At 42.3% G+C, this 17052-nt stretch overlaps 1 protein-coding gene across 19 annotated transcripts in view; it reads left to right on the top strand.

The window, feature by feature from the left end:
- DLG1 (discs large MAGUK scaffold protein 1) overlaps window positions 1–17052 on the top strand; it is a 370222-nt gene that overhangs the window by 163184 nt on the left and 189986 nt on the right. For all 19 annotated transcript variants that reach the window (XM_040349479.1, XM_040349474.1, XM_040349473.1 and 16 more), the window contains 3 exons: window positions 2694–2747; window positions 8628–8678; window positions 12510–12634. In XM_040349479.1, the coding sequence (XP_040205413.1) occupies window positions 2694–2747; window positions 8628–8678; window positions 12510–12634 (230 nt within the window). The remainder of the gene's footprint in view (window positions 1–2693; window positions 2748–8627; window positions 8679–12509; window positions 12635–17052) is intronic.

Genomic DNA, 17052 nt, shown 5'->3' with positions numbered 1-17052 from the left:
CGAATACAGTCAGAAGCCATTGTTCCACAAATTCGGTGGGGTCCCTCCCCTCCGTCTTCTCTGGGAGCCCCACTATGTGGATGTTATTGCGTCTCAAGCGATTTTCGATTTCATCAGACTTAAGTTCGTTTGCTCTAGCCACCCTGGCAGTTATTTGCGCCTCCCGCATCAATGGTGTCAGTTTATCTTCCAAGTCACTAATGCGGCCTTCCGCCGCCGTAGTGCGCTCCCCGGTCTTCTGTAAATCATGTCTGATAAACCCCAGTTCCTCCTTCAAGCCTCCAATTTGGTCCTGCAGGGTATTTGTGCATTTGTGCACTGCTCGCAGGATGTCTGCCAGGGAAGGCTGATCCGCATCCCCACTCTCTTCCCCCTCATCCCCATCAGGCAGGCTATGGCTAGGTGACGCTGCAGGGCCCTGCATGTCTCCCCCCTCCTCTGCCCGAGTTCTGAAGGCCGCAGGGGTTGCTGACAAATCCTCCCCCCCCCCCCCCAGGTGCTGCGGTGCCTGCCATCTTCAGTGCATAATAAATCATGTCCCTGGGGGGTTCTTTCATTGTGGCCTTGGGGGTCTTAGGAGGTTTACTCGCGTCCCTCGCCTTTTCCCATCCACGTGCGCGCTGCGATAGAGGAGCCACGGCGCCATGTTGGATTTCCGGCGCCCCGGACTCTGTCTGTTTGCGGGTCAGCATAGCCGCCGAGAGTGCCGCCGAAGTCACCGGAGGTGTCCAGGGGAGAGCCCGAGCAGGATACTACTGATTCCAGGCACAGTGACAGGCTGGGAAGAAGGATCTATAGAGGATCAGTGCGGGAGCTCCGTGAAGCACTTCCTCTCGCATGCCGCTCTCGTCTACGCCCCCCTGACAGGTTCACTTTAATAATGATTTAGCATGGACATTCACAGAATTTCCATTGAATGGGAATTACATTTTTTAAAAGTTGGATAGAAAATCAACCTCTTGGCTTAGACGAGGAATACGGAGGTAGGAGCAAAGTACCTGATGAAAAAGGTACTTGCTGGCCAAAATAAAATCACATTTTCCAAACATGTGAAAGGGGGTGGGGCTTAGTGGAGCAATCAAATTGGACAATGACAAAGAGTGTCACTGACCATATATGTGTAGGACTGCCTGTCCTAAAGGTTTTGGTTTGCAACTGATGGAATCTGCCAGCACAGTACAGCCAAGGTTAATTGTGGCAAAGGCAACTCCCCTGTCCTCTCAAAAACATATGGGAGTACTAAGAAGGGTTTTTCAGCCCTAACATTTCAGAAAAGAAAGGTTAGAATTTTTTTTTTTAAGTAGGCAAAGCTTATTTTACATTTTGAAAAAGTAGGGGGAGGGTTATAACCCCTGTGGGTTTTTTTTTTTTTTGCCATCTCTCTCATTCTGGAGATTTCCTTTTTAATTTCCTTTCCCATAGCCTAAACAGCAAGTAGGAGGGGCAATCCCTGCAAATTAAAGGAATCCCATCTGATTCTGCCCGCGATCCACATCGCCTAGGTGTGAATGGAGCCTTAAGTTGTTGTGTGATTGGTAACCTGTAACAAATAGAAAGTGTGTTGGCCCAGATGGGTGAATTTTTGTAGTTTGAGTTGCTCACCTGGAGAAAATATGGAGAAAAGGTGTTGGAGGAGCTGGGCAAAAACCCAGTGTACGAGGCCTAAAATCTGATCATTGTAAGCACCCATCGAAGTAGTAAATGGTTGTCTTATCCCTCTAACTGCTACAAAAGCAGGCTTGTTTTGAAGGAAAAAATCTGACCAGATCACCAGGTGAGACTAAGACCCCTTTCACACTGGGGTGTTTTTCATGCGCTTTGGCATTAAAAAAACAAAAAGAACAAAGCACATGTAAAGCACCTAAAAGAAGCCTCATCTGCAATCCCAATGTGAACTCACCCAAAACGCTGCAAAGCAGCTGCTTGCAGGACTTTTTTTTGACGCCCTGCCAGCGATTGCAGATGAGGCTTCTTTCAGGTGCTTTACAGGTGCTTTTTTTTAATGCTACCCTTTCACACTGGGGCGTTTTTCAGGCGCTTTAGTGTGAAAACACTCAGACTTTCACATTGGGATTGCAGATGCAGCTTCTTTCATGCGCTTTACAGGCACTTTTTTTAACGCTAAAGAGCCTGAAAAAATGCCCCAGTGTGAAAGGGGTCTAAGTGCTTTCACACTCGCAATGCCCGGGCATCAGTGGTAAAGTACCGCTGTTTTTAGCGGTGGTTTTCGGCCACTAGTGGGGCGCTTTTAACCCCTGCCAACGCCCGAAAAAGGGTTAAATGCGTCGCTGCAGCAAGGCTTTGCCTTCGGCTCGGCAGCGCTGCCCATTGATTTTAATGGTCAGGGGTAATTTAGGAGCGGTGAGTTCACTGCTCCTAAAGCGCTGCAAAGAAGCTGCTGGCAGGACTTTTCTTGATGCCCTGCATCACAGGGAACTAATGTCCCCATTGGAAGATTTCCCCTCTATTTTTGCCTTTAGTGATACTTCAAGCATGCTTCTCATCTGCACCTATAAGCTCTTGTGTGAGTGAAGCTTTGTGCTTATAGTGTGACCCCCTAACTCAACATTACTTTATTTGTTTTACTGCTGCTTTGTTATGGGTGCTCTGTCAAGATTTATAAGCAGATCTATGATTTTGTTGCCTTCTGTAAGAATGTTATTTAAGTTAACATGTTTGTGCTTTCTTTTTAGGCAAATCCTCCTCCAGTGATTGTAAACACAGATAGCCTGGACACGCCTCCATATGTAAGTGTAGTCATGTTTCTAACCATTACCAATAATGTGTAGAGTTTGGGGATTGTTTGTGTAGGGAGTGAAGGAAATTGGGTGGATTCCAGAAACATTTTACAAAAATATTTTGTAACTTTTTTCCTGACTTCTAAAAATAGAAACGTCTATGATCTTGATATCCTTTTGTTGATTTATTTGTGATCTGCATGAAGAGAAAGGGGTCTGTAAAACTGATATGAAAATAGTGACTTTCAGTAGTCACCTGTCCAATATGCCCATGATGCAGCCTAGACTTTTGTGACGTCACAGTGGCATGTCTCCTGAGGCCTGAATCTTGTATGAACTGCAAACAAGAGAATATTTGCAGATGGCGTGCACAGAGAATGCAGCAGTACACACATACAGGTTCCCTGCTGGGTGCTTTCATCATCACCCAGCTATAATTCCTATATTTTCATGGAGAACAAGAGATGGCATTGTATGCAGGAGCATTTGTCTGAAGCAGGTTTTTTTTTGGTTAATTAAAACTGTTGTGGAACTGGCTATTGACCTTGTAATGTCGCCAAAAATATTTGCACAGAATCAGTTCGTGCTACAGCAATGCGCCAAAGAATCCGTGTTCCCTGTGCTTCTTTTATTAAAATATATCTAAAGGCAAAACTATTTTATGGTGTGGAGATGGATTAGAACCCCTGTCAGTTTTTATTGCTGTCTGTGCCCCAGTTAGGGAAATTCATCCTCTGTTTGTCCTGTTTACCATTGTCATTGAAAGTAAAAGAAAATCCCGAATTTGGGCTGTCCCCATAAAAGTAATAGAGGGGAAATCTTCCAATGGGGACACTAGTTCTGGTGACCTGGGGGGCTCCCAAGAAATGTTCTCAATTTTCTGGGATTTCCTCTCACTTCCTATTTGCCTATGGGACAGGACGTGAAGGGGAAATATCTGCAATGGAACACAGATGGCGAAAAAAAACATGACAGGGGTTATAATTAAAAATGTTTGATCATGTACATTGTTGCCAGTTGGACAACATTTTAATGGCAAATGAGTCGCTTATTCTGCAAATACTTTAAATTCTAGTAGCCAGTGCAGTTTTTCCCTGAATTGAACACTACAGCAGATATCTGGTTGCCCTGCTAAAGGGTTCTATGATGGTCTGGAGAAGTTTTAAAATGGGCTCCCAAAGTATTTTTGCCCTTTTAAAACAGTCACTTGTTTATTTGAGAGCTTAGTATTACCACTTTATTTTTGCCATGCTTCATATTCTGCAGAATAGCATGTGACTTATGGACAGTTTGTGTGTGCCAAAGTACAACAGAATGAGGCAAATGGTTTACAAACAAAGCTAATAATGAGCCAAACCAGAAGAGCAAAATAATTAGCTGATGACTGTTGCTTTGCTAATGGAATTCCAGCTCTTTCCTATCTGTTTATTTCCTCATAAACAAAAGCTGTGCATTAAATTTTCAGTATTTGTGAAGTTTAATATCTCTTGGATCTTTTCCCAGTGGTTTCATTAGAAATTGGTATTCGGTATCACATCTCGTTCTCCCAACGGTTGGTTGGACAGAATTGTCTGAGTATTAACGACTACTTCTAGGTCGTGTCATAGTAACGTGTGTGTTCCTGAGAACACTGTAACATTTTGCTTCTTTGAAATTTTTGGAAAACTGGTAATTATTTAACATGATATAGCCTTTTGTTTAAAAATCCAACCTTTCTGTCAGGTCTATAAAGACTAAGCTCTCAAATACACAAATGACTGTTTTAAAAGGCAAAAATACTTTGGGAGCCTATTTTAAACTTTTCCAGACCATCGTTGAACCCTTTAGCTATGTATACATAAACGCATTACTAGGCTTCGCTCTTGTCTCAAATATATGGGTCTCGCATCTTTTTATGTAGCTAACAGTGCCTTGCAAAATTGTTCACCCCCTTGGCATTTTTTGTGTTTTTGTTTTGCCTCACAACCTGGCATTAACATGGATTGTTGGATTTGCATAATTTAATTAACAGAACATGCCCACAACTTTGAAGATTTTTTATTATTATTGTGAAACAAACAAATGGGACAAAATAACAGAAAAAGTCAATGTGCATAACTATTCACCCCCCCCCCCCCCCCTCCTAAAATCAGTACTTTGTAGAGGCACCTTTTGCGGCTATCACAGCTCCAAGTCGCTTTGGATAAGTCTCTATGAGCTTGCCACATCTTACCACTGGGACTTTTGCCCATTCCTCCTTGCATTCAAGTTGAATTTTGTACAGAAATCTTTAGTCTGACCACAGATTTTCTATTGGATTAAAGTCTGGCCTTTGACTAGGCCATTCCAACACATTTACATGTTTCCCCTTAAACCACTTAAGTGTTGCTTTAGCAGTGTTTTTGGGGTCATTGTTCTGCTGGAAGGTGAACCTCCATCCTAGTCTCAAATCACACAGAGTGGCACAGCTTTTGCTAAGAATATCCCTATATTTAGCACCATCCATCTTACCCTCAACTGACCAGTTTCCCTGTCCCGACTGCGGAAAAACATCTCCACAGCATGATGCTGCCACCACCATGTTTCACTGGGGATGGTGCTCTTTGGGTAATGTGATGTGTTGGGTTTGTGCCAGACATAGCGTTTTCTTTGATGGCCAAAAAGTAAAATTTTAGTCTCATCAGACCAGAGCACCTTCCTCCATACATTTTGGGAGTCTCCCACATGCCTTTTCGCAAACTCAAAACGTGCCATTTTGTTTTTTTGCTCAAAATACTGGCTTTCTTCTGGCCACTCTGCCATAAAGTCCAACAATGGAGCGTACGACTTATTGACGTCCTATGTACAGATACTCCAGGCTCTGCTGTGGAACTCTGCAGCTCTTCCAGGGTTACCTTGGTTGTCTGTGCTGCCTCTCTGATTAACGCCCCTCCTTGCCCGGTCCATGAGTTTTGGTGTGCGGCCGTCTCTTGGCAGGTTTGCTGTTGTGCCATGTTCTTTCCCTTTTGGTTATGATAGATTTGATGGTGCTCCTAGGAATCATCAAAGATTTGGATATATTTTTTTTATGACCTAACCCTGACTTGTACTTCTCAACAACCTTGTCCCTTACTTGTTTGCAGAGTTCCTTTGTCTTCATGGCAGTGTTTGGTTAGTGGTGCCTCTTTCTTAGGTGTTGCAGCCTCTGGGGCCTTTCAAAAAGGTGTGCATATGTTATTACGGATCATGTGAAACAGATTGCACACAGGTGGACATCATTTCACTAATCATGTGACTTCTGAAGTAAATTGGTTGCACCAGAGCTTTTTTATGGGCTTCATAAGAAAGGGAGCGAATACATACTCACATGCCAATTATCAGTTTATCAGTGAATAATGTACATTGGGTATAGAAAAGAATTGCCCCCTATAAAAATCAAATTTTGTTGCTTTTCAGCCTGAAACGAGACTGGCACACTTTGTTTCAGTCAGCTATATTTACTCAATCCAACTTATAACATCAGTGAGAGCACACCAACATGTCAGGAAAAAAAAAACCTAATCACTGTTAGAAAAAGACTCTGGTCCCTCTCCTAAAAATAACTTGTAAACGCAATCGGGTGTAGCACATCGCATTCTCAATGGCACACACAGCCATTTGACTTTCAACTGTGATCAGCTGTGGTAATTTTGATTACCTCAGCATGAAGAGAGCTTTCCTGGAGCATTTCATTCCCTGGTAGTGCAAATGACGGTAACATAGAAAAAGGTGTTCTGGTCAGATGAGACAAAATGTTATTTGGCCTCAACACCAAATTATATGTCTGGCGGAAATACAGGTCACCATCCAAATAACCATTCCCACAGTAAAGCATGGAGGTGGTAATATCCTGGTATGGGGGTTGTTTCTCTGCAGTAGGGACTGGAGCACTTGTCAGGATAGAAAGATGGGGCAAAGTCATGTCAAATTCTTGAGCAAAATCTGCTGCCCTCTGCCAGAAGTTGTCAATGGGAAAGAGGTTTACCTTCCAACATGGCAGTGACCCAAAGCACACCGCAAAATTGACCATGCAGTGGTTGAAGGAGAAAAAGGTGAATGTCCTTGCATGGCCTAGTCAGAGCCCAGATCTAAACCCCATTGAAAATCTGTGGAATGACTTGAGGACTGCATTCCACAATTGGTCACCATCAAATTTAGTTTAACTTGAGCTGTCCATAAAAGAGAAGTGGGCAAATATTTTGAAGTCTAGATGTCCAAAGTTTGAGACATATATCCCAACAGACTAAAGGCTCTAATTAAAGAAAAATGTGGTTAAACAAAATGCTGACACGGGGGGGCGGTAATCTTTTTTTCCAACTTGGTGGTTCTGTTTTTGATTTAATTTTTCTTTATCGGACATGTTGGTGTTTTCTTTCATCTGAATGTTATATTTTGCACTAAGTAAACACAGCTGAATAAAATAAAACCTTTGTCGTAATTACTTTTAGGGGGGGAGATTTGTTTCTATATCCACTGTCTATAACTAAAGGCAAAACCTTTTTTTTTGGGGGGGGGGGGGCTATAGGGGGATTTGAACACCTGTCAGGTTTTTGTTGCTGTCTGTACCCATGTTAAAGGATGTAAAGGTTCGTGTTTTTTCACCTTTATGCATTAAAGGGGTTGTAAAGGAAAAAAATGTTTTCCCTAAATAGCTTCCTTTACCTTAGTGCAGTCCTTCACTTACCTCATCCTTCCATTTTGCTTTTAAATGTCCTTATTTCTTGTGAGAAATCCTCACTTCCTGTTCTTCTGTCTGTAACTCACCACCGTAATGCGAGGCTTTCTCCCTGGTGTGGAGAAAGCCTCTTGAGGGGGCGAGCTGGCAAGTCAGGACACTCTCTACTTTGCAGATCGAGAAAGGAGCTGTGTGTTAGTGGGCATCCTGACACTCCTGCTCGCCCCCTCAAGAGGCTTTCTCCACACCAGGAAGAAAGCCTCGCATTACGGTGGTGAGTTACAGACAGAAGAACAGGAAGTGAGGATTTCTCAGAAGAAATAAGGACATTTTAAAAGCAAAGTGGAAGGATGAGGTAAGTGAAGGAGGACTGTACTAAGGTAAAGGAAGCTATTTAGGGAAAACATTTTTTTCCTTTACAACCCCTTTAAGGTGGTTTTACTTACCTGTTCCTAGTTCAATGGTTTTTCTTTCCTGAGTATTTTATTTTATTTAAGAAACAAAACATTCATGTCTTCTGTAGAATGGGCTGGTTGTAAAAAATTATGTCCAAACAGGTGTGCAGCAATCCAGTTAACATTTTGCTAAACCTTTATATCTGCATGTACCTTTTATGTGTATTGGTGCTGCTTGGACCATAGAGGGGGTAGAAAACTGTTCATTAATTGACACTTGACAGTGACGAAAGGTATCCTAATCGGTACCCAACTGTATAGTTGCAAGTGCACTAATGCAGCTGCACTCACCTCGGGCTACTTTTAGAAGACAATAGAAATCTGAGCATTCGGGGGCAGATTAGATGCTATGGACCTGATTATTTATGTAAGCCCTTTTTTTCCTTAATTGGAAGTGTTGGACTTGGGGTCTTTTTCTTACCTCGTGTGACAGCTTCTGCATTTTGCGCTGTCTGCAGCCCAGCTGGTAAAAAAGAACTAGCGCCCTGCTGTCCTCACACTGTCTCCCTAGATTTGAATGAGATATTGCATCTGCAGTTTGAGTATGGCCCATTCAAAACTATGGCTGTTAGTAGGTAACCAACTAATTGGGGATGGAGAGTGGAGGCTATGGCACATGTTAGTGTTTTGAGGGGGCTGGGGGATGTAAAAGTGTCTTTAAGAATGGCTCACTACCACCGGACTTATTTTCTCAAGTAATACTGGCATACTGTCTTCTTACTGACTGCATGCAATTTAACTTGCTTTTCCTTTATTTTGTAGGTAAATGGAACAGATGTGGATTATGAATATGAAGAAATCACACTTGAAAGGGTAATGCGTATTGAAAATTAAAATCGGCATTATCCAAAGCAAATTCTGGGTTGTGCAGGGTTTTATTACCTGCTTTTAATGTGTTGTCTGCTGGCAAGACCCTGTCAGGGATTTCTCCCACAACATACTTATTTAAATTTTAGCTGTATAAATAAGGGGGTATTCAAAAATCATGTTTTATAGATCCTATAAGCAAATGACAAAGGACAAAATTTGTGGTTAAAAACCTCAAACAAGAAATATGAACAAAGAATATCCCTCTAATGTGTACTTGGCTCAGTCTAAAGCACTAAGTGTCATTTCTGTTCCTCTGCTGTCTGCACTAGTCACTTCTAACAAGTTTTCCTGACACCAAGAGGTATAAAGATTGCAGGGGAGGGAGTGCCCGGAAACACCCTGTGATTGACAGCCTCAGCTCTTGTCCTATGTGCTGTGTGAAGGGCTGGGTGTCCCTTCTCCCCAGTCAGCTCTTGGCTCTCCTCACTGAGCTCTAGAGAGTGTAGCTGGAATCTCAGACAAGCTGTAAAAAATTCAGTACTTGGAGCAGATCTCCACCTCTAAAAAGGTTGCTTACCCCTGTCCAAGGATGTTCTATAAAGTTGTGTGTTTTTTTTTTTTTTTTTAACACATGCATGCTAAAACGTAGCTCTTTCTGTGTTTAATAGTAAACAAAACAAAAAAAACTGTATACATTGATGTCACCACCTGAAACCAACTTTCCATGGTGGATTTCACTACTTCTGGCTTTCTCATAAGAATGGGGGAGCCTGTAATTCTTAGTTTGTGAAGGAGGAAGTGATGTCACTACTGTTTTCCCTTGGGAAAATACACACCTTGAAAGAAACTTCCTTCTCAGCAAACACACATCTCACCTGTTCACAGTTCAATCACCCATCCTTTAAATCTACTTGCAGCAACATTCTAAAACTAACCTGTCTATCCCTGTAAAAAAAATTGTTGTACTGTACATACTTTTTCTGAGCTGTCAGCGGCGGTTAATGTGTGTGGGAGTGTGCAGAAGAAGCAGCCGACAACGAAAGCCCCATATTAACTCCATGGGTGACGTCACTTCCCAGGCATTACACAGCAGCCGCTGCTGGAGACCGGACCGGATTGACTTAAGAAAAAGTATGTATAGCGTGTTTTTTTTTTTTTTTCTTTAGATGTTTAGTTGGGTTAGTCTTAGACTGTGGCTGCAAGTAGATTTAGAGAGAGTTTGATTTTACGATCAGCTGGGCTGACGTAACCATAGCAGATCGTAGAAGGTATCTCTTGATGGGATATGGTTTCCTGGGCACAATTAAAACCTATACAAACAGCGGGGAGATTGTGCCTCGCTGTTGCGGGGTGGCTTTACAGTAGGCTGATGGTCTGGTTTGGTGTGTGTTGCAGGGCGGGTTTCCTGTGTTGAACAGCCGGTTTTGCCTATGTGAAAGAGCGGGTTGCAGCACAGACAAATCCAGCCCTTCAACACAGCCACAAGCCGCCCTCCAGCAGCAGCAGCAGCGATGCACAACCTGTTTGTACAGGTTTAAAGCGGAGGTCCACCCTAAAAAATAAAAATTACTTAAAAAGGTTCCTTAACCACTTAAGGACCCATTCACGCCGATATACATTGTCAGAATGGCACGGCTGGGCACAATCACGTAGCTGTACGTGTCTCTTTAAGCCCAGCCGTGGGGTCGCAAGCTGGTCCGAAGCTCCGTGACCGCACCCGTGGACCCGATCGCCGCCGGTGTCCTGCGATCGGTCACCGGAGCTGAAGAACGGGGAGAGGTGTGTGTGTGTAAACACACCTTCACAGTTCTTCATTGTGGCAGCGTCAGCGATCGTCTGTTCCCTGATATAGGGAAAGACGATCACTAACGTCACGTCTAGCTCCGCCCCCTACAGTGCCCCCTAGTGGTTAACTCCTAAACTGCAATTGTCATTTTCACAGTAAACGGTGCATTTTTATAGCACTTTTTGCTGTGAAAATGAGAATGGTCCCAAAAATGTGAAAAAATTGTCCGATGTGTCCGCCATAATGTCGCAGTCACGAAAAAAATCGCTGATCGCCGCCATTAGTAGTAAAAAAAAAAAAAATATTAATAAAAATGCAATAAAACTATCCCCTATTTTGTAAACCAATCCATAAACGCTTATTGTGATTTTTTTTTTTTTTTTTAACCAAAAATATGTAGAATACGTATCGACCTAAACTGAAAAAAAAAAAGTTTTTTTTTTTTATATATATTTTTGGAGGATATTTATTATAGTAAAAATACTGCATTTTTTTAAAAATTGTCGCCCTATTTTTGTTTTAAAGCGCAAAAAATAAAAACCGCAGAGGTGATCAAATACCACCAAAAGAAAGCTCTATTTGTGGGAAAAAAAGGACGCCAATTTTGTTTGGGAGCCACGTCGCACGACCGCGCAATTGTCGGTTAAAGTGACGCAGTGCCGAATCGCAAAAACTGGCCAGGTCCTTTACCTGCATAATGGTCCGGGTCTTAAGTGGTTAAAATGAATTGGAAAAAAAAAAATTACTTTTTACTTACCAGAAATGGCTGATGCTGGGCAGTCATCCTAATCTGCCACTTCCCTCTCCGCTGAGCTTTTCCTTCTCTTCATCCCTCGCGTAAGGGCTTACAACCAGTTTAACCACCACAATACCAGGCACTTTCACCCCCTTCCTGCCCAAGCCATTTTTTTAGCTTTCAGCGCTGTCGCACTTTGACAATTGCGCGGTCATGCAACGTTGTACCCAAACGAAATGTTATAAAAAAAAATCCCCCACAAATGGCTTTCTTATGGCAGTATTTGATCACCTCTGCAGTTTTTATTTTTTGCGCTATAAACAAAAGAGTGACAAGTTTTAAAAATTTTCCTCAGTTTAGACCAGCGATGGGGAACCTTGGCACTCAAGATGATTTGGAACTACATTTCCCATGATGCTCATGCACTCTGCTGTGTAGTTGAGCATCATGGGAAATGTAGTTCCAAAACATCTGGGGTGCCAAGGTTCCCCATCACTGGTTTAGACCGATACATATTCTACATATTTTTGGTAAAAGAAATCGCAATAAGCGTATATTGATTGGTTTGCGCAAAAGTTATAGTGTCTACAAAATAGGGGATAGATGTATAGCATTTTATATTTATTTTTTTACCAGTAATGGCGGCGATCTGCGATTTTTATCGTGAGTGCAATATTGCGGCGGACATATCGGACACTTTTTGGACCATTCACAATTTTACAGCGATCTGTGCTATAAAAATGCATTGATTACTGTATAAATGTCACTTGCAGTAACGGAGTTAACACTAGGGGGTGATCAAGGGGTTAAATGTGTCCTAGGGAGTGATTCTAACTGTAGGGGGAGGGGACACACAAGGGGAGGAGACCGATCAGCGTCACTCTGGATGAACACTAGTCCCCCCCCCCCCCCCCCCCGCTTGTTCATCCAGAGTGGCGTCTCACTAAGGCTGCTAAAAATGCACAAGTGTAAACAGTATCTTTGTAGTCTCTTCCTATAAGATAAGGGGTTAATACCTCACAGCATTAAAAATAATTGGTTTTCTAAAGATTTTTCTTCATTAACTCTCATCACCAGATAGAGCCTTTAGCTACTTGTATGTTCTTTGCGTGGTTTCAGACTAGCTGATCAGTGTTGCTTCCCCATCAATGCAAGGTCTAGTTTACTGCCTGTGAGCCTCACCTGATGACTTTACACCCCTCTAATAATGGTGTAAAATTTACCCCTTCAGCAAAGCATTCCTCTTATTGCTTTTAGAATACCAATCATTTTAACTTTTCTTATTACTTCTACTGTCCTTTTGATCTTTCAGGGAACATCTGGCCTTGGCTTTAGCATTGCAGGAGGTACAGATAATCCACATATTGGAGATGATACAAGCATTTTTATAACAAAAATAATTTCTGGAGGAGCTGCAGCTCAAGATGGAAGGTTACGGTAGGTACATTTATTTTCTAGTTGGAATTATGTTCACTATATTGAGCAGTAAAATATAAACATGGGCCAAGCAGATGTACATGTTGGCATTCATGGTTCCCTCAATGAACTGTAGCTCCCCAGTGCCTGTGGTCTATCAAAATAGCCAATTCATCAAGATCTCCTATCATGTCACTTCCTGTTACTGTAAACCATCAGTAATTGGAGATATCGAAGACTTTCTGTTCTGACACATCACCGGCAACTGCATACTATCCGGTAAACAAACACTTTTGACAGAACAGCGGCTAAGGAGGAGAAAGTTGTCCTCGGAAGTGGCCGTTTTGTTGGTTAGTATCGGAGCGGACTAACCATGTCCACTCATAATGCTGTGTAGCGGAGTGTATACAGTTGCTGTTATGTCAAAACAGCAAGTCGTCAATCTCCAGTTACTGATGGTTTACAGTAACGAGAAGTGACGTGATTGGAGATCTTGATGAATTGGCGATTTTCACAGAGCACCGACAGCACTCATGCAGCCCCATACCATGACACTTCCACCACCATGCTTGACTATAGGTTAGAAACGCTTGTCTTTGTACTCCTCACCTGGTTTCTGCCACACACACACTCAACACCATCTGAACCGAATAAGTTTCTTAGTCTACTAGTCTATTGTTACTGGGGAGTTCTCCTGTTGCTCGTGGGGGATCTATAATTGCTGGGATGGGTCTTATGATGCTAGGGGGTCAGTCGTTGCTGGGAGGGATGTACTGTTGAGGGAGGGGTCTTTGTTGCTGGCTGCTGGAGGATCTATTGATGTTGGCTACTGGGGAATCTATTGTTGCTAGAGGGGATCCAATTTTGCGGGGGGGGGGGGGGGGTTCTATTGCTGATGGGGGATCTATTGTTGCTAGGGGTGGGTCTTGCGCTGCAGGTGGGTCAATCATTGCTGGGAGCGATCTACTGTTAAGAGCAGGGTCTAATGTTGCTGGCTGCTGGAGGGTCTATTGATGCTGGCTGTTGGGACTCCATTGTTGCTGTAGTGGATTTATTGTTGCTGTCACTCATGATTGGTGTTTGGCTCAATCCATTTATTATCAATCAACTGTGTTTACCCTTTTTAAATCATAATGACAACAGAAACTACCCAAATGACCCTGATCAAAAGTTTACATACCCTGGTGATTTTGTCCTGATAACATGCACACAAGTTGACACAAAGGGGTTTGAATGGCTATTAAAGTTAACCATCCTCACCTGTGATCTGTTGCTATTATTTAGTGTGTGTATAAAAGGTCAATGAGTTTCTAGACTCCTGACAGACCCTTGCATCTTTCATCCAGTGCTGACGATTCTGAGTCATAGAGAAAGCAACAGAATTGTCAAATGATCTGTGGGAAAAGGTAGTTGAACTGTATGAAACAGGAAAGGGATATGAAAAGATATCCAAGGAATTGAGAATGCGAATCAGCAGTGTTCAAACTCTAATCAAGAAGTGGAAAATGAGGGGTTCGGTTGAAACCAAACTACGGTCAGTTAGACAATCTAAAATTTCAGCCACCACTGCCAGGAAAATTGTTCGGGATGCAAAGAAAAACCCACAAATTTCAGGTGAAATACAGGACTCTGAAAACATGTGGTGTGTTTGTTTCAGTTGTTTCAGCACAGAGACGCGCCTCAAACCTTCTGGCACAAAGTCATTTGGAGTGATGAGACTAAGATTTAGCTTTTTGGCCACAATCATAAACACTACTTTTGGAGAGGAGTATACAAGGTCTATGATGAAAGGTACACCATTCCTGATGTTTTGGGGATGTGTGAGCTACAAAGGAACAGGAAATTTTGGTCAGAATTTGATGGCAAGATGAATGCAGTATGTTATCAAAAAATATATGAGGAACATTTGCATTCATCAGCCAGGAAGCTGTGCATGGGACGTACTTGGACATTTCAACATGACAATGATCCAAAACACAAGGCCAAGTCAACCTGTCATTCGCTACAGCAGAATAAATTGAAGGTTGTGGAGTGGCCATCTCAGTCTCCTGACCTCAATATCATTGAGCCACTCTGGAGAGATCTCAAACATGCAGTTCATGCAAGACAGGCAAAGAATTTGCAGGAATGGGAGGCTTTTTGCCAAGAGTAATGGGCACCTTTACCATCTGAGAAAATAAAGAGACTCATCCACAAATACCACAAAAGACTTCAAACTGTCATTGATGTTAAAGGGAGCAACACGGTATTAAGAACTGGGGTATGTAAACTTTTGATCAGGGTCATTTGGGTAGTTTTTTGTTGTCATTATGATTTAAAGAGAGTAAACACAGTTGATTTGATAATAAATGGCTTCAGCCAATCACTAACCATGAGTGGGGAAAAAATAAATAAAAATTTGTTATTCATATTGTCTAAAAAAAAACGGGCAAGAAATCCTAAATTCTGTCAGTATATGTAAACTTAGGAGTACAACTGTGTGTATATATGCATGTATATATGTGGATATAATCCTATCTAATAGATGGATAGATAGAGATACATACATAAACACATACATATATATATATATATATATATATATATATATATATATATATACACACATACATACATATACACATACATACATACATACATACATACATACATACATCTAATAAAAAATATATACGCATGCATACACACACAATACTCAGGTAGGCCGTGGCATTTAAGCGACGCTCAATTTGTAGTAAGCGGCCCAAGGTGGGCAATGACCACACCCCCCACACCATTACACCACCACCCTGAACCATTGATGCAAGGCAGGATGGTTCCATGCTTATGCCAAATTCTGACCCTACCATCTTAATGTCGCAGCTGAAATCAAGACTCCACAGACCAGGCAACTTTTTTTCCAATCTTTTATTATCCAATTCTGGTGAGCCTGTGCGAATTATAGCCAGTTTCCTGTTAGCTGACAGGGGTGGCACCCAAGGTGGTCGTCTGCTGCTGTATCTTCATGGTTCAATGTGTTGTGCATTCAGAGATGATATTCAATATACCTTGGTTGTAGCGAGTGGTTATTTGAGTTACTGTTGCCTTCTTATCTTGAACCAGTCTCCTCTGACTTCTGACATCAACACGGCATTTTCGTCCACACAACTGGATATTTTCTTTTTCAGACCATTCTCTGTAAACCCTAGAGATGGTTGTGCATGAAAATACCAGTAGATCGGCAGTTTTTGAAATACTCAGACCAGCCGTCTGGCACCAACAACCATGCCACATTGAAAGTCACTTAAATCCACTTTCTCCACCATTCTGATGCTAGGTTTGAATTTCAGCAAGTCATCTTTACCACGTCTAGATGCCCAAAAGCATTGAGTTGCTGCCATGTGATTGGCCGATTTAGCAATTTGTGTTACCACACAATTGAACGGGTGTACCTAATAAAGTTGTCTACACACTGGAATTTTGGTCTCTGCCACTAATCTGCGCAATGTTTAAAACTTGCTGACATCCCCCAAACGTTGGTGAGCCTTCACACTGCTGTAGAAAAGGCTGGTTCCTCAAGGCATCATGACCTTCATTTCAGAAAAGGATAGGTTTCAAGATTTCTATTCAAACCTGTTCACTGCCCCAATGCAAAAGGGGGCATTGGCCCCATAATTGTTTAAGGTTCTCAACACCTGGGTCTAAAAATTCTGTTTGGAATCCGGCCAGTCAGTCATTGCTTCCATCTATCTGGTAGACATTCTGTCCTGTAAACTTTAAGGATGCCTACTTGCTTAACTCCCTTTTCCTACACCACATCTACACTACTTGCATTTTGCTTTGGGTACACAACCTTTGCAATTCTTTATCTTTTGGCTTTGCCAATTCCATTGCACCCTTAGTCTTCACAAAGGCGCTATTCGCTCTGCTTTGCTCTCAGGGCATCCCTATAGTGGGATATCTGGTCTGCATTCTTCTGAGAAATAGTTGACTTGGGCTCTGTGTATAATACAGAGATTCAGGGGGATCCTAAATCTCCAGCATTTAAGCATTGGAACTGTTTGGTTAGAGATGAACTCGGTGCTTCTGTGCCCCTATTTTTGGACTCTGCAATTCAGAAGCCAACTGACTGACTCTTTCTCTTCCGTTCATGGACGGACACAGCAGCCTTTGACTGTAGGGTTATATCCGCTCCCTTACAGGAGAGTTAGGCAGAAATACAGCACTTAAAGTGTTAACAACTTTTCTTCAGTACAGCTCCTCCCAGGGGGCGTGGTTCTCCTGGTAAAACCCACACCATGCTCTAGCATCCTCAGTTTTTCTCTGCCTAACGTCAGGAGAGGACAGGCACTCTAGAGTCCTGTACTCTGGAGATTTTTTTCTTGCGATTTTTTTGCTTTTTATTGTTTTTGTTCCTGCATTTTTGGATCCTGAGATTCTTCTATCAACATCCGACTGGG

This window comes from Rana temporaria, chromosome 4 (assembly GCF_905171775.1).
Source record: "Rana temporaria chromosome 4, aRanTem1.1, whole genome shotgun sequence".
In the NCBI taxonomy this organism is placed as follows: domain Eukaryota; kingdom Metazoa; phylum Chordata; class Amphibia; order Anura; family Ranidae; genus Rana; species Rana temporaria.
The sequence above is the reverse complement of the archived record's forward strand: the minus strand, read 5'-3'. Positions and strand labels throughout refer to the sequence as shown.